Source organism: Meleagris gallopavo, chromosome 3, assembly GCF_905368555.1.
Source record: "Meleagris gallopavo chromosome 3, MGAL_WU_HG_1.1, whole genome shotgun sequence".
Taxonomy (NCBI): domain Eukaryota; kingdom Metazoa; phylum Chordata; class Aves; order Galliformes; family Phasianidae; genus Meleagris; species Meleagris gallopavo.
In genome coordinates, this window is record NC_139406.1 from 92,191,346 (window position 1) to 92,215,773 (window position 24,428).

Here is a 24,428-nt window from a genome sequence, read left to right on the forward strand (position 1 = left end):
GGATTTCATTATAATAGTGATTACTCAAAAGGAAATTTTAAAAGAGGAGAAAACATCTGTTTTCAAGCAGGGAGCGTAACTTGTTTATTATCATCATCTACTGGATGCACCAGGAAAGAATCTGCATTTAAAATATGACTGGGGCTTGAAGACTCATGGTCTTGGAGCTTGACTCCAGGAGCTGTGATGTGCAGGCAGCTTCTCAGATCCTCTATGAGTCCTTCTGAGCAATAGGACTTGCCACACCCTTTAGACTTGAGGTTAAGCCTTCTTCATAGGCAGTTTGGTATACTGGGTAGTTCCATTCCCAAGGTTTTACTACTAACACAAGCCCTAAAATGGTCTATGTCATCACATCCATGGAAAGTCCCTTCTAGAAGGATGCCTTCAGGATTTATCACATATAGATCCCTTCTGAACAGCATGAAAACTCAGGACACCTGTGCTTTTCATTGTGCTGGATGTAAATTTTCCCTACAACTTTGCACACTCCCACTGGCACTACTGGACGTTGGCATGGGCAGTGTTTTCCTACATAGGAAGGAAGCTCTGCAGGCAGCTGCCCAGCTTCATGGCTGGTTGGCTTTGGCTTTGCAGCTGCCACTCCTGGCCAGCTGCAGGCATGCTCTCAACTTTCTCTTTATTGTTGGTTTGAAATGCACAATAAATAAATCTATAATTGAAAACCATTAAATATAATTTTCCCCTTCCACACTCTTAGGAGTGATAAATAGCTTTAACACCCTACTCATGGCTCCTTTCATTTTATGTGCTGCAAGTAATGAGTTTCTCAGCACAAACCCTTCCTTCTGTGATGGGTATTTTTCTCAGGCCCCAAAGACTCCAGGGCCAATATCTATATCCTTTAGCAGAAGCATCTGAAAACTTTATCTTCTAAAGAGCTTTTTCTGTAACTTCTAAATATCCTTTGCACATTTTTGCAGTCCTGGATTCTGCAGCAGCATTTGGAAATGAGTTGCTGATGCAAATTGGTGCTCAGTTTTTTTTGTGTCCTCACATAAGATGGCAGCAGACAGAGGACCTGGATGAAGGCCACCCAGGAGATATTTCCAACTGCTTTTTTTCACCCTCTTTTTGTTCCTTCCTTCATTCTTACCCCTTCTTCTGTAGAGCCTCATTTTAATCACATCCAACACCCAAATGGTGATCCTGAAGGATGGAAAGAATTGAGCATGGAGCCCTGAAGCTCACCACCAAAAACTGGACATTCTCACTTGAAAAAAAAAATTCTTTAGCAAGGTGTAACAATAACAGCTATCTTCCAAGCATCATCGTGTTTCCAGACCATACTCCCCTTTTTCCCCTTTCCATACTGTTTTCTACATCCCTCCTGAGGAAGAGGCCTTACCAATGAAGCTTTTCCTTCCTTGCAGAGCCCCATGAGATCTGTGATGAGGAAAGTCTTGCCTCTGTGGTTTGGAAAGAGACGCCTGCTGGGGATGCTGCAGCTGTTCGGTGTCCTCGCAATGCCACTGGTAAGGATGACTGCAGATCTTGGCTGGAGACCCTCAGATCACTTTTAATCCTTTGACTTCTAGACAAGGGCAATCTGGTTGTGAGAGGGGAGGATGAGCAAATGGGCTTTCTGCCTTTTACTCAAGGCTAAGTACACTCTCTGTGGATTTCTAAGTATTTACCAACAATCTCTGGTCCATACAGGACAACTTGAGTCGGTCTCTCCTCCAGCTGTTGCCTACTGCTAGGCAGCTTCATTATTAAGGGCTCCTGTGGTAATTCCACCCTATTCTGCAGAAGCAGGGTGGGCTCTACTAGACTAGACTTGGGTGTTATATTTCTCTCTGCTGACCATAAAACGAAGTAGAAAATCTGAATTTAATTGCCCAGTCATTTTTTGATTATCATAGAATGGCTATGTTGGAAGGAACCTTAGAGATCATCTGTTTCCAAATCCCTTGCCAAGGGCAGGTTGCCATCCACTAGATCAGGTTGCCCAGTGATACTTACCTCTCTTTTTTAGAAATCATAGGAACTCTCTGAATTTAAACTTCAGGTACTCAAGTTGAGAGTCCAGTCATGGTGGTACGAAACGATAGTACCTGGGCATTCAGTTATCATATGCTGTGGCCACATATTCCAAGAAGTGGAAAATAACACAGGGGAGAAGGCTCCAGATGTTCTGCTGATGGAGATTGTTCCCAGCTGCATGTTTCTGACTCTCAGGCAGGAAAAAAAAAGTAGGGCAGGAGTGTCTGTAATGATCATAAAGTTTTTAATCTTTATGAGTAAGTTCATTGGACACAGAAAACCCTGAAGCTCTCGTTGACTCATGCATCCTGGAACAGTCAGTGTAATTCCTAATGCTAGCCTAGAAGAAAGGCTGTACCATAGGTCACTGAGTCATTTAGCAGTAGCAATGGAATTGTGCACCCAGCAAAGCCTGCTCCTCCGAGACTTTCCAAGTGGCAGTGCAATTGCCTGGGCTATTCCTGTCCCCTTTCTCTTCACTGAATGTGTGTGTTCCTCGGCATTGCAATGGCGTGTGATTACCACTGCAAAACTCACTGTACACTGAAGCTAAAGAAAAGCCTGGGGGAGGACTGCAGGCAGCTTTTCAGTTTTTTCAGCAGATACAAAGATGGTGCTGTTGGATATTTATTCTTGTTGAGACTGTGTAGGCAGCAGCAGTCAGCGCTTCAGTTGCAAATACCAGACTTTGCCACCTGGGGAGGCTCGTGGGACTTCTTGAACCGGGAAGAAGCCTGCCCTGCAGGACTGATTAAACTTTCTTTTGCCTTAGAATCACAAAATCATAAAATATACCATGTTAGAAAGGACCCATAAGGATCACTGAGTCCAACTTCTGGCTCCGCACAAGACTACCCAAAAGTCAGATGATATGACTGAGACCATATGACAGACAAGCCATGTCCCAGTTACACTTTTTCATTTGCATGTCCTTTTGTTGTCCTGTCTATTAATAAGAAAATGCAGGAGGAGGACATAAAAATAACCTCTCAATCACTTTCCAGATACCCCTGCTGCTTTTGTGTCTGTAGTTGTGCCCGCATAGATGCGTTGACCTGTCCATCATGATCTCCATGAAAGTGCCTGGCTTTTCAAATGTCCACACTCCAATCTTCTTTTCTTTCCTCTTCTAGGGCTAATCCTTCGAAGATGCACTTTAGATGAAGAAGGGATAGCTTATTGGGAGCCTCCAACATACGTCAAGTGTGTTTCTATTGATTACAGGAACATACAGATGATGGTAAGGCAGACTGGGGTCACATTTAAACAGATTTGGGGTCTTCTCAAAGGCTTGTTACACTGTCACAGTTACAAAGTAAAGGAAAGCAGCATTTCCATGTGAAAGGAAGATGACAGCTTTGATGTTCTGCTTTTGTCTAATTGCTTTTGTCTTGTGATTGCTTGGGCAATCGATGGACCATAATGTTTTCTCTCTGGGTCTTTTAATACCTAGCTTGTTAGAAACCAAGCCTTACCAGGTCCTCCACCTAGTAGAATCACAGATTCATTTGAGTTGGAAGGGACCCTTAGAGGTCATCTAATCCAACTCGTCTGCAATGGACAGGGACGTTAATATCCGTTGTGATATCCATTGGATATCACATTTTCCATGAGAATTACTGTGATTGTAACACTTTTAAATAAGACACTTAATTTTCATTAGACTTAAAATTACTGCTGTGATGGATTCTCCTTTTTCTGCTGGTTTCCTGTGGGTTGCCTTATAATGCTATTGCCTTTATGAAACTGTCCTGTCAGGATGAGCTACAGTTTGAGCTAAAATAGTTCAAGTTTGCCATAAGAAAACAGGTTCTAGGGCAAAAATCTTCTGCTAGCTGGCCTTGGGTCAGCAGCAGAATAGCATTTCTGTAGTAGAATAATCTTTTCTGAACCTACACACAACCTTTTCTTTGTGGGCATGCAGAAAAAATTGACTCTTGCTCTTCGATCATTTTAAAAATATCACAGGCTGTCAGGTCAGCAAAGATTGTCAGATTCGTCTAATCTGTGTCCTGAATTACAAGGAAGGTCATAAACCTTCCCCCAGCAATTCCTTCGCCGAGCTCATTAACTTGACTTTCACTGTCACTAAAGTGTTTGTCATGTTTCTGTTCCTCAGACCAGGGAGCATCTTTCCAAAGCTCAGCGTGGTTTGATGGGAGATGGGCTGTCAGAAGTGCTCCAAAACCTTGTGGAAATCTCCCAGGATGGGACCAGCTACAGCGGAGACTTGCTGTCCACCATTGATGTACTCAGGAACATGACAGAGATCTTCCGTAGGGCATATCACAGTCCAACTTCTGGAGATGTGCAGGTGAGCTGAGCCTCTTGCATAAGGCTCAGGGTTTGATTACCTCTTTTCGAGCTGTTTCGATACTGATGAACAACAGGATTATATTCTGCCCAAGTGAAGTGTCTTTGCTTGTTAACAAATCCTCCCTTTGAGACTGTTTCTCCCTGGCCTATAAAGTAAGATCTTGAAATTCAAAGTCACTCTGAACTATTTCAACTTGATAGCACTTACACTGGAAGCTAATTGGTATACTGGAAAGAACTACAGCCTAATGACTAGATGTAAGATGACCCTGTGATATTGGGTAGCTGGATGTTGATATGGGAGAATGTCTTGATGGCTTCTCACCCTAGGATTTTACTTTCAACAGTTGCATATGGAGTGGCTACAAAATATGCCCTTGGGATTGATCAGCACCACACAACTTGAAACATTAAACTGATCCAACAATATCTGCAAAAGGTGACAAAACTTGAGAAAAAAAATCAATGGTCTTGAAATATCTTGTCTTCTTCCTTCTCATTGTGTGTTTGATGGTCAAAGTACTACAATGCTTAGCACCCACTTGATCCATCTCTGCTTCTCTTTCAAAGTCACTGAAAAAAAAATGATAGTAAGTTTCCCTATGCTGGAAAACAATGGAAATAGTAGGAAGTAGGGTAGGAATTGATTTCTGCAAGGCAAGATCAACAGTATTTATCCAGGTTGTGACAGATATCTGTCTAATCTGTTCTTTAAAATCTTCAGCAATGAAAACAAGACATAGTCACAGTCCTGTTCCTTAGCAGGAATGAGAGAGAAAAAACTTGGGAAAAAAGTTTTACTACTGTTAACATTTCTGGAGGCAGAAGCCTGCCAAATGCTGTGGGAACCTTTGGGAACAGTACCTTGAAAAGTCTCCTGGATGATTCCTATGTGTTCCTTGTGTACCACCATGCCCTTCCTAGAGTAGGCCATGTTTTGCTAACTCTTCCCTTTTTCCTCTTTTGTCTCCTTTCTCCAGAACTTTGTCCAGATCATCAGCAACATTTTATCGGAAGAAAACCGGGACAAGTGGGAGGAAGCTCAGCTGGTATGAACCTTCAGCACCTTCTGTGAAACAAATCAAGCCTTCTGAAGTCGTATAGGCTTAAGCCATGATAAGGGGATATTTACAATAGTCTACATGGCTCTTCTTGACCACCACACAGTCTGTGCAACATGAATCTGTTTCAAGTTGCCACAGACCAGGAAATATCTCCACCCATCACTGCTGCTTTCCTTGGATAACTTTTTATAATGAAAGAGAAAAACTACTTGGATATGGTCAGCTCTGATCAGCTTCAGAGTTGACCACCTCTGCAGGAGTTGTTATAAATCAGCTGATACGTGCAACTGGTTGTTTGGGTGATCTCAGATCTCAGTGCCGGGCTGAGTAGCTCTGTAACCCACAGGATCTCAGCCCTAAGTCAGAATCTCTGCGTAAGAGCTAAAAAGCTGGTGGAGGATACCAAATTTTGGATAGCTCTTAGAGATCAGACTGGATTTGGAATTGATAACCCTCCTGGCTTGCTATAATTCTCCTCATGCCAAGATAAAGCAGTGGGATTATGTGGTTTTGAGTTCTTGGCTACAAAGGTGCAGGACAAGCAGGATTTCCTGAGTTATGCTCTGCTCGCCTGAGCTTCTGGTTCTGTCCAGCATGAGATGAGCAAAAATTCAGTTATATTTTACTTTCTTTCGTCTCAAATACTGAGATTCTGCATAATAATTCTCTAGCTAAGCCCTTGCATACTGGTTTGTTTATCTTTCCATGTCATACTTGCCCTTTGTATCTTCTATCATAGTTGCAGTCTTGAATTCAGTAAGACCTACTCCTTGTCCCTTTCCCATTCACTTGGTGAGCCCTTGATCTGCTCTACATCTTCATCTCAATGCAGTGAAAAGAGTGAAATGGGAAAGAGTGAAATGGTTCTGCCTCAGACAAGCAGCAGCTCTGGTGAATTGGACAGTGGTAATGCTCATTCCTTCCATGTCCTTTCCTCAGTATTATTCCTTGGAACAAAAATACCAGCTCTTTTTTGTCACAGCATAAAAAATAACCTGGACGAGGAACATGAGAGCCTTTATGAGAGATCAGTCTTATGGAAAGTACCCATAGGTGTGGATCAGAACATGGCAGTCCCTTTTTAACCATCTCTTGTTGCTGTGAAAGTCATCAGAGAGACAATGCTAAACTGAAAATACTAAACAAACAAGAAAAAATTGTTTAACATGCACAAAAAAAACCCCAACTTTCAGTCCAATCAGGGAAGTCCTCTGGGAAGGAGTCTTCACTAAATGTGCACAGTCATTGGTAGTTCAGAACTTGAAACAGGAATACTCAGGTGTTCTATGGTTTCTTCAAGCAACAGGACCTTGACCAAGAGCTGAGCAGCCTTGTGGACGTATCCTTCCCTCCTTTCTCCCCGAGATCTGTTTTTTTCTCATTACATTTGGAAGGGGATGGCATAGTCTGACTCCAGGCAAGATAAAGGACCAATTTCAAGACCACAGGTGTGTGTACATATTTGAGAACAGTGCAGAGGAGTCTACTGAGTTGTCATGACAACAGGGAAATCCTGCTGATCTCCATAAAAACAGCTGCAGGTTTCATTCTCTGGCAATTTGTTCCCATCAGCTTTCCCTGTGTGATCTGCTCTTTGTACCTATAGATACAGCCCAGCCTGCCCTCAGCATTACATCAACCTGTGCAAGGAGTGGAACTACGGTGCTCTAAATTGCCATAAAGAAAATATTTGCCTGGCATTTATTTTAGTGGAATTAGTGATGACAGCACAACGCCATGACTTTAGGACAGTAAATGGCCTCAGAAATCTTCAGGCACTGGATGGCAAAGATTTCAGCAGTCTCTGTCCTTCTCATTCAAAGCTTAGGGAGCAAACCAATGCCTCGTATTTCACAAGGTCAATCATTTCTTTTAAAACAAGAGAAATTAGAAATAAACCCAAAATCATTATAGTCTCACTTTCCATCATGGCCCCCCCATCTGGAACATGGGGGGAAAAGATATAAAATAAACCAGAAAGGCATTCAGATAGAGAAGGGCTATCATGCTTTTGGTGTGGTTACATTAGCTGTTTTATTATAGAAACCTGAAAGACAATGGCCAGTGTAGCTTGGGGTTAATGTGACATTGTGTTTTCAATTTGTAATGGAATATAAAAATACACGGTTAAAAATAGTCTCCTCAGTTTTTTCTCCTTCTGTGCACACCTGCTGTACTGGCAGGACTTTTTGATCTGATCTTGATACAGTTTTAGTCTCACCAATATTCTTTTGGATAGGCAGACAGAGTGTCATGCATGGCCACCCCTTTTCTCCTTGCCCATACAGCTTTCCTTCTGCTGCCATCCTGGTCTCCTCCTGTCCTGCTTGTCCTCAAAGATCAACAACCCTGGGGAAAAAAAAAATGATAGTGATGGCAAAGGAAATGAAGAGATGTAAGGAATTGGACTGCTTTTCTTTGACCTCTCATCATGTTTGCTAAACTCCTGCAGGCAATTGAGCTTGAGGAAAAGACAGGTAGTAAGCACAGTTCATTTCACGTGTGTTACCTTTTATGAAATCAGTCACTGCAAAACTAGGTATTGTTTGACAGCCTTTTGCATGCCCAGTAAAATTGGCAAATAAGAGTTATTGCCAATATCTTTATCATATGGGAGATATCAGGGAAAGAAAGAAAAAAAGAGAGAAAATCCAACACTATCTGGACAAAAATCAACTTGGTTATTTGGAGAGTAAGATCTTGCCATCAGAATGGGAAAGGATAAGAAGGGAGATGAAGCTTTCTGCATAGAATTATGTGATCTGGTGCCTGGGATTTGACGTTAGATTCTGGAGTTTGTTGCTAAGCGTGTGTTTGCTGGACCATTTTTTTCCTCCAAAATTAGCCCTTGGCACTGCTGGGATTTGGTCTCTTCTTCAGGTAGTTTCTGACTCAGGTCAACAACTGGGTGAGATGCCTGTGTCAGAGATCTGGTTCAGCAAACTGTGATCAAGATACCAGATAGAGTTACAAATGACTGTATTAAATATACAAACAACTCCTACAACACTTTTCTTCCTCTTCTGTTCATAGGCAAGTGAGAATTCAAGGCTTCAGGTGCTTCAGGTATTGGATTTAGCTGAAGTAGAATCACAGAGTCTTTATGATTGAAAAAAAAACCTCAAAGGTCATCTAATCCAACTGTATTTTAAGTAGTTTAGAAGTTTTTAAAGTAAATTAAAGGTTGTTAAGTAGTTTAAAAGGTTTTTCTTCCAGGGTGGTCAAGCCATGTGTCACTGAACACAGCATGATTTATCTCAAGAATAATGTTTAGGGGCTGGATTCCTGCCTTTGAGAATGCTCTTCCCTCCCTCCATGAGAATTTAAGTCTGGATTTCTTAAAAGTGCACCATGGCATGCTGATCTTTGCTTCAGAGGAAGACTCAGACCAAAGAACAACCCTTGGAAATTCAACAGAGAATAAGAATGGAAGACAGAATAGATCTCTGCACTCACCAGCTTGCTGCATGCCTCTTTTCTAATGTCTCATCAAACAGACATCCAAAGTTCCCTGAGATGCTCCAAGAGGAAGGCGAAGCAGTGAGCCCTTCCTTCAGTTTTGTTTCCTGCTTATCCCTTAAGATCCAGTTGTGCTTCTTCTGTGCTGTCTACATGTGAGAAACATTCTCCCAAACATCCCTCCTGGAAGCAAACCTGAAAACCAGCCTGCTAGAAACCTACCCTTATCCTCTAAGTAGGCTGGAGTTTTTGGTTTGGTGTATCTGCTTTCAGGGGGTTGTTAGCAAAATCAACCATCCTGGTAGAGGCAAGGTCTTGTGGACTCCCTCTTGGTAGGAAACTTATATATAGATATATGTACACAGTCAGAAGAAATCATGAGTTTTTCAGGCCAAGTGTTGCCTGGGACAGGGACAGGGAAACCTAAGGCTTGGAAAAAACTCTCAAAATTTGACATAGGGCAGAGTTTCAACATGAACCACTTCTTCACTTTCTGTCATGATGCCTCTGGATGGGCAATTGGATTCCCAATGGCTTGTATACTGCTAGGCTGGGCCAGGTACTCCAGCCAAAGGACTTGGAAAGACCACGTAATTACGTTTAATCATGGCTGCTAAGAGTCTGTCCTGGTGTGTTGCTCTTCTTGCATTAACTGCAAGAGGAGAGGGCCATAGCAAGCATTAGCAGTAACTTATCTGCTTGGATCAAGTGGTTGATAATAGAAAGAATCCTGAAGGAAAGGAGGTAGATTATTTTCTGCTCCAGAGATTCCCAGATATTTTTCTTTGCTTTGCTTTGAGACACTGCCCTCCAGCCTCAATTTTATGAATTACTATTTCTTGCCCCTTTGTTTTTCTAGGCTCCCTTAGCTGCATTTTTTATTAGCTGTGCTACTAAGTATTGTCTTTCTCTCTGCAGATAGGGCCAAATGCCAAGGAGTTGTTCAGGCTTGTGGAGGATTTCATTGATGTCATTGGCTTTCGCATGAAGGATTTCCGGGATTCCTACCAAGTGACGGACAATCTGGGTGAGCTGATTTGCACTCCCCATGTTGGGTATAGACCCCAGGAATCTGTAATTGCAGTGCAGTATGCAGAATCTTGGATGTGGGAAGGGAAAGAGGGAAGGCAGCAGGTGGTGGAACATTATAAGGTCTGGGGAAAGACATGGATGATCATAATCATGGAGTGGCTTTTCTCCAAATAATCTAGGACTTGAGCCTGGTGAAAAGATGGGCACAAAATGGTTTGTGGGATGTCTATAGAACCATGAACGGAGAACAGATGACAAACTGGGAAGAATTAAGCTAGTTCCTTTTGTTTTTTAGCACAAGAGCTGCACAGCAGCCAATGAAGTGATCAGACAGCAAACAAACAGCAGGCAGTATTTGATTTATGCTGTATGCACAATCACAGCATGGAACTTGTTGCCAGAGGATGCTGCAGAAGCCAAAAAGTACAGATTGGTTCATGATGGGATTAGGAAACTGCACAAAGGAGAGTTCCATTGGTGGCTATTAAAGTTCATTCTCTGGATGTAACCACAAGCAGAGAAAGTCCTGCTGACTGCTAGAAACTGGAAGGACAAGACAAGAGAAGTCTTGCTTTGCTCTTTCTTACAATTCCCTCAGCATCTGCTTCTGGCCACTCCTGGAGTAGAAGGATCTCTTCTCTTCCAGGTTTAGTGCAGGCAGGCAGGCTTTGCTGTCTGATTTTCCACTATTGACTCTAGCGGGTTTTTCAATTTATGTGAATTTATTGAGGCCGGTCTTGCTTACTGATTTTATTTGCTATTTCCCTCTAGTCCTTGGCATTCACAAGCTGCCCGCTAACGCAGCAACTGACATCACTTTCCCTATGAAAGGCTGGAGAGGCATGGTGGACTGGGCCAAGAATTCGGAAGACAAGGTCACTGTCTCCAAGAGCATCCTGTCTTCAGGGCTGACAGGTAGGCAGCACAGTCAGAACTCTCTAGAAGAAAATATCTTATTCACTTTCTAACAGAGGTTCCTTTCATTTGGCTGTCTTCAAATTCTCCTTCCAGCTGAGCTGGATTGGCTCACAGAAGCTCACCATAGTAAGCTGAGTGCAAAGAAGGCTTTTGAATGTGATCAGACCAAGGGTCAAATCTGAACTCCTTGGACAAGATCAGCATCATGTTTAAAAAGCAGAGAGTCAGCACAGAAACTCAAGGCAACATTATCTTGATGATTGCTTCTAAGGCTTCTTCTAAGGCTTTTGAATCTGCAATAAGGTGAAAACTTCCCTGTGTTTTCTGAGTTGCTCTGTTCTTGGTGCATGTGGGCACGGAGCTTACTCTCCAATTCTCTTTCTGCAAGGCATGTTGGGCATTGAAATGTGCCCCTATGAATATTCTGTGTTTTTAATAGGGGTAGACACTGATAGTGGTCTCTCTTGGTGCCTTATAAGTATAGTTAACCAGCATAAGAAATTTAGCTGTGGTAGGGTGACAGCCATGCAGGCAAACAATGTTGTTATGTCCTCTGAGACTGGATCCAGTCCTGGAAGAGCCATCCAAGGGTGAACAGCTGAGGCTTAGCACATCAGGCTGAGCAACTGATGGATCTCACTCTGCTAGCAAAACCTTTACCTGGATGCCAACGCCAGCCGCCAATGCAAACAAAGTATTCCTGTGTTGGCAGTGAGCCTTAGCATTTGGCAGAGTTGATCAGTGGATTTTCAAGAACAGGACTCTAAATTAGGCTGATTGCAGGGAAATAATGGGTTTCCCTTGTTGACAGCCTTGCACATAGCATTAGTGGTTTTGAGAGAGCAAACTGCTGATTACTGCACCAGGATGTGCTATACTTCCTTGGTACTAAGGCAAGAGACAATGAGCTATGTCTGTCAGACATCCTTTGGACTTTGTCATACCAAGACCTCATGTCATAGGTTTCCTTACTCAAGATGGAAATAACATTGCTATCATTTCTACCTGAGGCTGAGAAAAGTTAAGTGACACTCTCAAGGATAAAGAGTGAATTTCTGGCAGAGCAAGGACTGAAGCCAACAAAACTCCTTGTGTTTTATAGTGCCTTAAACATAGCATTATCTTCCTAGAAGAACTTGGAGCATGTTTAGAGGGTTATTTCAGCTTATTAGAGGAGGGTGTGGAACTTTCACCTTTGTATACTGTTAACCACTTCTGGACAAACTTCTGGGTCCAGACATAGCAGAGTTGATTCTGCTCTGGTGATTACACCTACCCTTGGAGGTATCACTTATGCTCCTATTGGGCGGTTTCCCAGATATCATTGCAAAGAGATGCTGTAAGGCCCCTAAGAAGCAGCCACTGTGCAAACAAAATGTGATGTTTACCCTGAAGAACCAAATTCCTCTCAGTTTTCACATTTCTGAGGTGTTCTGTTCTACCAAGGCTGTACTGCCCTTCCCTTGTTCAAAACAAAAGAAGCAGTCCTCCAGACCTATTTTAATCAGGATCCTCTGCCTTTTCTGTAGGGTGTTGAGGTAACCCAGCCTGTGGGATTTAGCATTTTGTTTGCTCACACTCTCATAGGAACACACATTGCTTCTGTAAATGTTCTACTGCATTCTCTTAGCAAAAAGGAGGAAAGCCCTATTGGAAGGAAGAAGGATCTTTGGTTGCAGAGGGATTCATGACAACGGCCAAAAGTCTGTGTTGACTTTCCTAGGAAAACAAATCTTGGACAATTGCTCTGCAAGCCTGTCTGTCAGTCTGTCCCAGTTTTCACCTGCTATCTCATCTGAGCCCAATTTGACAAACATCCAGAGCTGTATCTTCCCTTGTGGGGAAATGAGTGCATTCAAACATCAGCTTTGGTAGGAGACATCAGAGAAGCCCCATAGCATGATACATCTCCAAGTGACTTATTTCTTCTCCACTCTGACAATTCAACCTCAGGGATGCCTCTACTGCCTGTGCTTTTTCCAGGGAAATTCTTGCGAATTTGCAGCTGGGCTGAGCGAGGCAGAGGAAGAGGTCAAGTGATGTGTTCAGAGGTCACACAGATGATTCAGGCTCATCTGCTGTCCTCCTGAGGCAGCACATGAGTTATGGGGTCAGGTCGGGCACAGTGGGACATCTCCCCTCCTCGCCTGCCCTTGTCAGCCCAAGCACAGCACTTCTCTCTGATGGCTTGATAGCAGTGGATGTGTCCAAATGCCTCTGGGTGGCTGTAAGAGACCTCCTCGCCCTGCAGTTTTGCCTGCTGTGGTGCTGTCAGAGGGATTAGTGGGATTTCTGAATGGGAGAGCGCTCATCCAAAATGAGTCTTGCATAGGGGCAGGCACCCTAAAAGTATTCAGACCTCTCACAGGTCTGATGGAGACCCAATGTGGTGACATCAGGCACTGCATCCCATCGTAGTGATGCTGGCAATGGATGTACACCAAAAGAGGCCCCAATAAGAGATCCAATTCCAAGGGTGTCACCTTGGAAACATAACAAATGAAAGAGGAAAAAGAACTGAATCTAGCCTCTTTCATTCCTGTCCCTTCTCCGTGTGTTATGCTGGTGCATTTTGGGGTGGAGAGGATTTAGCTGGGGACAGATGACATTCTGATTATCTCAGTGCTGTTGTCTTCTTCCCTCCCCTGTGGTATCCTGCAGAGATGGATGACTCTTCTGTCTTCGTGGTAGGGACTGTGCTGTACCGGAACGTGGGCAACATCCTCTCGCTCCAGAGGTAAGGTCACACCTGGAGTACTTGATCTAGTTCTGCCCCCCCCAGTAAAAGAGAACCGGACATACTGGAGGGTGGTGACTAAGGGTCACCAAGATGACGAAGAGCCTGAAGCACTTCTCCCATGAGGAGAGGCTGAAACTGCAGGAACTGCTCAGCCTGGAGAAGAGGAAGTGCAGAGGGATCTCATTCATGTCCATAAATACCTCTAGGGGGATGCAATGAAGACAGAGACAGGCTCTTGTGAGTGGTACCCAGTGTTGGTACAAAAGGCAGTGGGCACAAACAACACAGGAGTTTCCATCAGAACATAAGGAAGCACTTATCAGCTGTGTAGGTGATGGAACGCTGACATGCTTGCCCAGAGATGTTATGTAGTTTCCTCCTTGGAGACCTTCAAAAGCCACCTGGACATGGTCCTGGGCATCCTGCTAAGGTGGACCTGCTTGAGGAAGGGGATTGGACTGGATCACCTGCAGAGGTCCCTTCCAATCTCCACCATTCTGATATCCTGTGGTTTTATGAGGAGGGGGCTGCCTAGGGAGAGCAGGCAGTTAGGGGTATCACCAAGGTTTCCTGCTGATTTCCATGGCTGCAGAGCCCTGAGTTTCCAAAGGTGCAATGTAGCAGGCTTTGACTCGGTGATGCAATGCATTTTGTCCCCCTGCCAACCTCTAATCAGGTAGGATCATACTAATGTATATCAGACATTACTTTTTAGAGGGGGGGAAACCTTTCTCTCACCTGTGCAACCCTGCTTTAAGGGGAACCACTGTGCTGGTGCTGCTGAATCTCTGCTAATCTCTTCTATTCATCCTCCAGCAATGAGTCCTCCTGCTCTGTTCCTCATTATTAGGGATCTGAAGGGGCTTAAGTGATAAGGGAAGGATGCCCAGCTGCCCCAATTCTCCCAAGCTACCGACCAACCATGATGAAACCTTTGAGAGCATCATGGCTCAGGGAGAGCCAGGCTCAGGGAGAGGAGAGGAGTGGAGCGACATGCTTGGCTGCACATGTCTACCACATTCTGGCTGCTGCAAACTGCCTTGGGCACTGAAGCCTTTGTGTTCAGCCCTCCCTTTTCTTCTCTCCTTTTCTCTCTCACTATCTTGCTCTTTTTTTTTTTTTTTTTTTTTTTTAGTTTGTTCCTTATTTGTTCCTTTTTTTTTTTTTTTTTTTTTTTTTTTTTGAGGCTCGTACTGAGGCCATAAATTAAGAATCCTAAGGCACCTTCTAAATCTGTTCTGCACTGATTAGCGTGAGTCCATTTACCATAAACACCACAGCATCTCTCCTCACTGATAATCATTTAAATACCTACAGATTCAGCTCTGGCAATGGCAAAAGAGCTCCAAGTGAGTGCAGAGAGGAATTAGCAAGCTAACTGTATTCTGTAATATCTTCCATTACAGCACTGGGAATTAGATCAGAAGGGCAATAAACATCATTGGCTCAAATGATCCAGTGATATTTCAGCATTTTTCTGGCCAAGCAGTGAATGAGCTCCAATAACCAGCAGCTGCAGCAGCTGCAGCCTCTGAACAACATTCCCATGGGAGATCTGATTTAAGATGTTCCTTAATTAAAGGACAGTCCCTCTTTAAATAATGCAGAGTCCTGAATCACCTGTGGCTACACAAGGCAAAAAAAAAAAGGAGGTAACATAAGCAGCAGCAGAAGAGTACCTCCTAATTCACCTTCGTGCAAATGGACACAGGAAGAAAAAAGGGAATGTCTATAAATAACCATGTAGCTGCGTGGCACTTATCTAGAGAGTGAAAATATTTCCTGGACACATGTGAGGTGCAAGATTCTGGTTTTAACCACATTGCCTCAATGCAGGGAGTTTTTTTCCTCTAATATATATACATATATTTGTATAATACAGTGTAAATTGAACTTGGCAAACATTACCAGCTGAGCTTTTCCTAGTTGTCCCAATTTACCACCCCCCAAGTGACAGTCCCTTATCTCAGCCACACAATGCTCTGTCCCTCAGATCCAGAGAGCCCTGTGGCTCTTGACAGCTGTGACCATTGAGACAGGGACATACAAGACGTGCAGTTTTTCAAGATGGGGAAGTGAGCATCACTCAGTCCCAGCTGGGCTCTGTTGCAGAGGATGCATGCAGCAATCAGAATCAGCAGTGTGATGGCCCTGTGTAGAAATGAGCATGTTTACAGCTGTTTGCACGCCTTTTATAGCCATGTAGGAATACACTGAGCAAATCTGACCTGCTCAAGTTTGAGCTCAGCGTGTTTGGTTTCCTTCCCAGAAGCTGGTCTACAGCATGTATTGAAGAAAAGCAACTCGTCTTCTTACTGAAAGGTTCCCTATGATGCTGAGGCCCTCACTTCCCCTGGCAAGCTGCTCAGATTCTTAATACCTTATCTGTTAGGAGGCAGCCTCTTGTTTTAAGGCTCAATTCGTCTGATTTTCACCTCTACGCATTGGGCCTTTGAGTCAGCATCTCCTCCACATGCAAGAAAGTGCCAGGCATGCCTTTCAAAAGACATCTCTTGGCTTGTTTTCCAACATCTGGATCAATTCTGGGACCCTGCTTTGAACTCTCAAAGAAGGGTGAAGGAAGGGATTGTCCCACTCTGCTCTGTGCTACGCAGCCTCACCTCAAGCACTGGGTGCAGGTTTGGACATCACATATGAGAACATAAAGCTGTTAGAGAGCACGTGAAGGAAGGTCAAGAAGATGGTGAAGGGTCTGGAAGGCAAAGTGTTTGAGGAACAGCTGAGGTCCATTGATTTGTTCAACCCAGAGCAGGGGAGGCTGAGGGGAGGCCTCATGGCAGCCTACAGCTTCCTCATGAGGAAGTGTTCAAGCAAATATTGAACAGGGCTGAAAAAAGAATTGACCTTTCCAGACCCAGCTATTAACGAATCCACGCATAAATTTTTTTACCTTTCAGCAACTCTTTTTCAACTTATCTACAGCTGTCTACGTTTCAAAGCGTAAAGATGGTGTTTACTCCTATTGAATTCCCCCTTTGTTCAACCTTTGTAGACTGACTTCTGTGCTTCATTTTCTTATTTCCCAATTTTAATTAAATTTTAACTGTAATAATTTTTTTTTTTCTTTTCAGCTTTGTTGTTTTTTTTTTCTTTAACTTTCTAAAACACTGTTGCTGTTCTTTCTGCTCTTCCTACCACTGGACAATAGCCATTTGCTGAGCATCCACTTACAGATTCTTGGATGATTCCAGGTTTATTTTGCTTTGGATTTTGAGATCTTTTGTTCATCTTTATTAATTATCTTGTGATTTATTTTTTTAACCCACTCATGCTTAAGCAAGTACAAATCTTTTCCAAGTAATCATTTTGTAAGGAGCCAGATAGAAAAGTGAAAGTTTTTGCCATTGCCAGATTTTGCCAATGCCAGGTTTTGCCAATGCCAGTAGTTGTGGTGATGTTTTGAAGGGGAAGAAATTTTGCTTATCCGTAGGTGTAGGAGGAGCTGGCCTCCCATTCTACTTCTAACTCCTTCATGGCATAGTTTGAGGGCCGCACTTTCAATGGTTGGTCATGCAGACTTAACACACATTTAGACAATTCTTTCTGTGTTGCAGAAATACCAGGATCTGTTGTGTATTTAGGTGGCTAGCTTTCAGTGGGGAGATCTCAAAGGGCAGAGGATGGGTTCCATCACCAGCAAGCATCTCTAAAAGCATTATAAAGTAATGGGACCAATCTCTTCTGCACCGTATACACTAGACCTTGTGCCACAGTAATGAATTCAATGGGACTATCTATTTTGCAAAGGGTTGCAGTGGGGATTCATCACCTTCTCCCACTCCCTTTAAAGCATCTCTTTTTGCCCTTCTTTCCAGGAACAGCACTGTTCTGAACTCCAGAGTAATCTCTGTGACTGTGAAGCCATTTCCCCGGTCCCTCCTCACCCCTTTGGAAATTGAATTCTCCCACCTGTACAATGTAAGTCTTTCCTGGGAACATTCACCATCCCACATCTGTGTATGTTTCTGCTTAGGAGGAATAATATGAAGAAGGATACCGATTTACTGGGCTCCTGAACTGTCTTTGCCACTGCAGAATCCTTTAACCTCCTTTTAATCAGACTGCTGAGGCATATCACTGCCATCCTGAGTCTGGGCTGATGTTGGTGTCTTGCTGTTTCTCAGTGCTGTGCCTTTCAAATTTTGCCTCCTTGCTCAAGCATTGCCAATGCAGGAGTGTACTGCCTGCACAAGGAACATGAGTATACTTGTCCCAAATTTACATCATTTCTCTGAGGGGCATGGTCTTGGGCAAAAAAAACTGCAATGAAAAATGGACTCTGACAATGATCTTTCTTCGTGAGGGGAAGATGGAGGGGAAAAGTTGTTTTGGTTGATGCTTGAAATGTTCTTTGCAGAGATTACTAGAGACATGAATATTAATGTTGTGATCAGTGCTGTAAAAGGCAGATGATATTCCCTCCAGGTTCCCCTGTGCAACCCCAAGCAGATGTATGTGATGGACATTTACACTGCCCTTAAGACTCCTCTTGTTGTGGATTTCAGATGTCTTCCTGAGGCTCAGGAACATGAATATTAGATCTGTCATGTCTGTACTTTGGACTTTTGGGGAAGTTTTCAAAAGTGCACTAAGATAGCTGTAGAAATTGTGCTAAACCTCTTCCAGTGGCTTTAGAATCATAGAATCATAGAATTGCTCAGGTTGGAAAAGACCTTAAAGATCAAGTCCAACCACAGCTTAACCATACTACCCTAACTCTAACAACTGTCTGCTAAATCATGCCTCTGAGCACCACATCCAAATGGTTTTTAGACACGTTCAAGTATGCTGACTCGACCACCTCCCTCGGGAGTCTATTCCAGTGCTTAACAACCCTTTCTGTAAAGAAGTTTTTTCTGATATCCAACCTAAACCTCCCCTGGTGCAACTTGAGGCCGTTTCCCCTCGTCCTGTCACCTGTCACCAGTGAGAAGAGACCAACCCTGCTCTTGCTGTAATCACCTTTCAGATATTTGAAGAGAACACATCTGGCCACTTCCTGTAGCACTGTGGCTCTTGTGAGAACTGTGTCCCACAAAAGGAAGTGGTGTATTTGATCCACTTTCCAGAAGGGAATAGCAAAAGGATTTTGTGTGAAAGTGTGCGCAGATGACACCATGTTGGCAGGAAATGTCAATCTTCCTGGAGATAGGAAGGCCATACAGAGGGATCTGGGCAGACTGGATCGCTGGGCTGAGGCCAATGGGATGAAGTTAAACAAGACCAAGTGCTAGGTCCTGCACTCTGGCCACAGTAACCTCAGGCGATGCTACAGGTAGAGTGGCTGGAAGATTGTGTAGAGGAAATAGACCTGGGAGTATTGGTTGATGTTCAGCTGAACATGAGCAATGAGTGTGCCCAGGTGGTCAAGGAGGTGTTCCGGGCAGGAGCAGGGAAGTGATCATCCCTCTGTAATCAGCCCTGGTGAGCCTGCACCTCAAGTACTGTGTTCAGTTTTGGGCCCCTCACTACAAGAAAGACTTTGAGGCCATGGAACATGAGAAGGAAAGTGAAGCTGGTGAGGGGTTGGGAGCACAAATCTTATGAGGAGCAGTTGAAGGAACTGGTGTTGTTTATTCTGAAGGAGGCTCTACAACTACCTTAAGGGAGGTTGTATCAAGGTGGCCTCTTCTCACATGTAACTAGTGATTAGACTAGAGGGAATGGCTTCAAGTTGCACCAGGGGAGATTCAGGTTGGATGTTGGGAAAGACTTCTCCAAAAGAGTGGTCAGGTGCAGGAACAGGCTGCCCGGAGACGTGGTGGAGTCACCAATCCTGGAGGTGTTCAAGAAATGTGTAGATGTTGTACTGAGGGACATGGTTTAGTGGGAAATACTGATGATAGGTGGATGGTTGGACTGGGTGATCTTAGAGGTCTTTTCCAAACTTGGTGATTCTATGATTCTGTGACGGAAGAAGAACATCAGTAGGTGGAGAGAGGAAAGATGTAGTCATATCCGTGCATAGGTCTTGTGTTGATGAAAAACAAATTAAGGCCCATTTTATTTTTACATTTCAAACCAAGAGGGGAAAAAGATGTTCCAAGAACTCACATCTGTGATTGTCAATATGGAACTCCATAGATATGCCAAGTTTAGAGTAGTGGAAGATGTTCAATGGGATCTGAATATTTCTTTCTTATTCCCTCAAATACCCCATAGACAGTATAGCACTGATTTGCTTCATTTTTCTTTTTTCCTTTTTTTCTGACAGGGAACTACCAACCAGACCTGCATCCTGTGGGATGGAACTGATAGGTGAGTTCTGTGGGTTTCTGTTTATTCTTATGGGCCCAAGTGTTTTGGGGGTGAAATCAGCACAGTTTCTCAGTGATGCATTAGTCTGTTGCAGTTGCTTGCATTCTCTACTCAGTTTTTTCTTGTGTCAAACTTAATGGCTGGGAAAGCCCTTTGCCATAGTAGGAACAATTCCTTTCTTCTTATAGATGCATGTCTCTGTTGTATATTACTGCCAGTCATACATTTGAGGAACTGCAATCAGTTGTTGGCAGTGTAGCCCATAATGAATCCTGTGTGCTGAAAGCATCATGTACCTATAGCAGGAAATCATCTCAGTTTGAGAAGATGTTTCTTCTTCTGTTCACTGGGAGTTGTATACGTGTTTTCCTTTGACTTCAGCCTACCTTTTGCAAGGGTAGCTTTCTCATTTTGATTCTTCCAGTCTTTGCAGCATGAGGAATAAGTGAGACCCAGGATCATGGGATCATCTGTCTGCTGATTGCTCTAAAATGAGCCAGATGCATCTGTGTTTGGTTCTTTTCAATTCTCAGAACCAAACTGTGCACCATAAGGAGAATAATGCAAAAGTAGAACCTACTGTTGCAAATGTAGCCTACCATGGTTGTGTTATTATGATACAGTAATACGTTTTCCATGTAGCTGACTCTGATCAGGATGCCTTGAGTGGTATAATCATAGTCAGCAAGGAAAAAAAATCCGAAGTTAATAAAAAGGGCCAGCACTATGGATTCCACATGGAAAGTAGTTGCCAAGGATTTTATGTCTTAAAAAAAAAAAAAAAAGACAAAAAAAAAAAAAAAAGAACAACACATATTGAAAGTGCAGTCTTAAATCCTGAATGAACTTGATGGGGATCAAAAGTGTTTCCTTTAATGATGTTTTTACTTCATTGATTTTTGAATCTCAGTTTGAAGACTAACCTTACTCCTTTTCTGCTTACACTCTGGTTCTCTCCTTGAGATCTCATGCATTTAGCACATATCTCTGCTTTATTATTATTTATTATTATTATCTGCAGCATCTGAAAAATGATTTTATTCTTCTCCTTTTATGCTCCATTAAGTAGCTTATACACACATAGGCGGGCAACATATTTGCAGTCAGTTCTTGTTGGTCTGTGATTAATTTGGCATGTATGAGTGGATCCAAATGAAAGCTGAGGAACCCAGGGAAACTCTGAGCTTGTGAAATCAGACCCATGTTAAACCCCAGGGCAGCAGTGGCCCCTCTGGGTTGTAGTGAAAATTACTTCACCACTAGAGGACAATTGCTACTCAGGAGCAGGGCCTGGACATGGGTGCTGTGGTGACCTCACAGAGAAAGACATATGTGAAATTAGTAAATTAGGACTGTACTATATTATCTGTGTGCCAGGTCTGTAGGTCAGCTCAGAGTAGAGAGTTGTCTATAGGTGGCCAGTCTCAAGACAAGGCTTGAACAGGAGCAGGATTGAATCTCCTGTCTTTCTGTGCTGGAATGGGGATAGAGCATTTGTGTACAACTTTTTTTTTTTTTTTTTTTTTTTTTTGGCTAGTAAAGGCAAAAATTGGAACTGATGTGATTTCTGGTCTTCACATCATTTTATTTCTTTTGCTTCTAAAGTCCTAGTGAGAAGATTATGCCCAGAAGATTGGAGATATTTCCTTCCTGTGCTCAGATCTGGACTTATTCCATTTAATTTTTTTGTAGTATGAGAAGGAAAAGAGCAAAATTCAGTCTGCACATGGTTGTATCCAAGAGAGTATGGTGCCATTCAGATTGGGTACATATCTGTCAGAATTGGCACTGATACATGCTCAGTGTAAGAAACATGAAGGGTGAGAAGCTTAGATGCCATTGCAGAACTACGGGCAAAGAAGTGCCCAGAACAACACTGTTGACTCTGCCTTGTCTTGGGAAGTCTGGCTGCTCTGTGTGCTTGATCCCAAGGCTTGGCAACTTGTTTGGATGGTTTTCTCTCTAGAAGTGCAAGACGTTAGGAATTCAGTCTAATCCTTACAACTCCATGGCGTTCAGGTTGGACATTAGGAAAAATTTCTCAGAAAGAGTGGTCAGGCATTGGAACAGGCTGCAAAGGAGGTGGTAGAGTCACTGTCCCTGGAGGTAGTCAAGAACTGTGGAGATGTGGCACTGAGAGATGTGGTTTAGTGGGCGTGGTGGTGATGGGTTGGTGGTTGGACTACATGATTTTGAAGGTCTTTTCCAACTATTCTGTGATTTTGTGATCAAAGGATGGTCTCATAGCTAAGACTGCAGCAGGCGATTTTTTGGCACTGACATTGTGGTTCTGTTGTTAGTGATGGTTTCCAAAATCCCAGCAGACTGATTGCACAAATGTTATTGCTAAAATTCAGTTTTGTGTGTGTGTTGGTAAGTATGTGCATGCATACATGCAAGTGTTTTCAACCAACAACACTTGTATCTTAGGTAGTTGAAAACTCCAAAATACTGGTGTCAGCAGGTTTTGGAAGGGCATGTTCCAAAGCTAAATCTGATCCTGTAAGAATGGGCAACAGGAGCTTCAAGGCTGTTTGCATGACATTTAAAAGCTGATTTGCCTCCACTGCTGTCTCCAAAGTCCAATGAAGGGCGAACTATGTAAACCCTATTGTCCAGGCCTGAATGTTCACCTCAAGCTTGATCTGCACTCTAGAGCTATCAAGGGTTTTAGATCATACTTTTAGATATTTATTTCCCATTCTGAGTAAGGATTTTTAGGTTACCCTGAATCTGTTGCCTGGTACATGTTTGAGTTCGTGATTGATGACTCTCAGCCAGGAAGTTCAGGAGGTTCAACCACATTTAGAATAGTTTGGATTGAAAGGGACTTTAAAGATCACCTAGTTCCAACCTCCCTATCATGGGGAAGGACATCCATCATTAGACCATATTATATGAGTTCCCCTTTGTTTCTTACCTTCTCTTCCCTACTACTCCCTTCTTTTAAAAAAGTTGGAATTTGTTCCACTGATTGACCTCAAAAGATGGTTGTGCATGTGAATGAATTTAAATAAATCCTAATTGCGACCTCTGACCAATTTAATGGCTTTACAGCTTTATTTCGTATGGTTTCACCCTGCCACATTCCCCATGCAACCGAAGGCAGCCTGATATGATGTTGCTTACTCAGAAGATACTGCTGGCTCTTTCCATAGCTCTGCAGATTCCTGTTTCAAGGCTGGTCAGCCATGGGAACTTTCGTTGTGTCCCCAGATACTGTATACCCTGGAGCTCTAACCTCCATCAGATTGCAGCAAACCAACCTCTAGATTTATCCCCTTGCATTTAATGTGACCAATGTAAAGGCGCAGGAAACTCAAAGCAATTCTCACATTAGACCTTCAAATTCAAAACATGCTGTGGCCCTTTAAAGACTACTTAAAATCCATGGGTTGAACTGTAAAATTGCAATTAAAATAGACAATAACCATGTAGGCATGTGCTTCCTCTAAGACGGAGTTGTTAGAGCACATTAAAGAAATAGAAAGAAACCCCCAGTGTTCATTCATTTGCATTTAGATAGATATTTAAGCTAGTATTATTAATAATGGATTTTTGATTTATTAATCCCAGCCCTCCAAGTGACTGTTAGATTCGTGGGTGGCACCTCTCCATCTCTTTTCTCTTCCTCTTGCCCCCAACTCCACACATCATCAAATATGAGGGGAGAAGATCAGAGACTAATTTCTGTTGTGTTCTGTGCTGCAAGTATGATTAATGAGCTTAGCACTGGCTGAGTAAATTGAAAGTTGAAATCAGAGAATGATTTGGGATTCTCTGGCTCTTCTCCGAGGGTATTCATCTGAAGCAATTATTATCTGCTTAGGTCTGCTGGAGTTAAAACCCAGGCAGGATCTGGTCTCATGCTCCCTCTTTCTCTTGCTGGGATGGCATGAATGGAGTTGATGGATGTAGTCATCTTATGTGCTTTCTGGTTCTTGCACATTGTCTGATTTTTATATCCTACCTGCTTTGGTTTTGTGAAGAATCATAGAATCATTAAGGTTGAAAAAGACCACTAAGATCATCTAGACCAACTTTTGACCCATCCCCACCATGCCCACTAAACCACATCCCTCAGTGCCACATCTACACATTTCTTGAAAACCTCCAGGAACAACAGGGGTGCCAAGTGGCAAGTGGAAGGAGCAACAGTTGCCATTTTTTAATCATTGTTAATATTGTTTTGTGATGACAGCATTGCTTCTTGAGTTGTTACTATCTGATTCCAGAGATAGAACCATGCTAATGCTTGCAACATGCCTTGAACTGGTGGCAACAGGAACCAAGCCAGCCAGATGGGTCCTCTTATATTGTATGGTGCATGCAGGTGTGCCATCCAGTCCTTCACTTACAGAGAGTGGATCCAGCTGAACTACACTGAGGGGACCTCTCATCCCGCTGGCAGTGAAGACTACTTGCTCTTAGAAGTGCTCTAGTCACCAACTTTTCTTCACTTCCCTCTCCCAGATGTACAAAATAACAGCTAGGCATTATATTAACTGCTCTTGAGAGACTTCGGAGTCTTCACAAATATTTGCATAAAGAGCTTTTTGCTCATACAAGACAAAGTGCTTTGGGAATCTGTGGTTTTAATTCAAGGACACTCT

General features: G+C 43.1%; 1 protein-coding gene across 1 annotated transcript in view; it reads left to right on the forward strand.

Annotated features, from left to right (window-relative positions):
- The window catches only part of ADGRB1 (adhesion G protein-coupled receptor B1), a 276,533-nt gene that overhangs the window by 140,043 nt on the left and 112,062 nt on the right, over nt 1–24,428 (forward strand). The window contains exons 9-17 of the mRNA XM_085221766.1: nt 1,395–1,496; nt 3,141–3,247; nt 4,127–4,321; nt 5,304–5,372; nt 9,765–9,873; nt 10,650–10,793; nt 13,458–13,533; nt 17,373–17,475; nt 19,772–19,815. Of these exons, the coding sequence (XP_085077892.1) occupies nt 1,395–1,496; nt 3,141–3,247; nt 4,127–4,321; nt 5,304–5,372; nt 9,765–9,873; nt 10,650–10,793; nt 13,458–13,533; nt 17,373–17,475; nt 19,772–19,815 (949 nt within the window). The remainder of the gene's footprint in view (nt 1–1,394; nt 1,497–3,140; nt 3,248–4,126; nt 4,322–5,303; nt 5,373–9,764; nt 9,874–10,649; nt 10,794–13,457; nt 13,534–17,372; nt 17,476–19,771; nt 19,816–24,428) is intronic.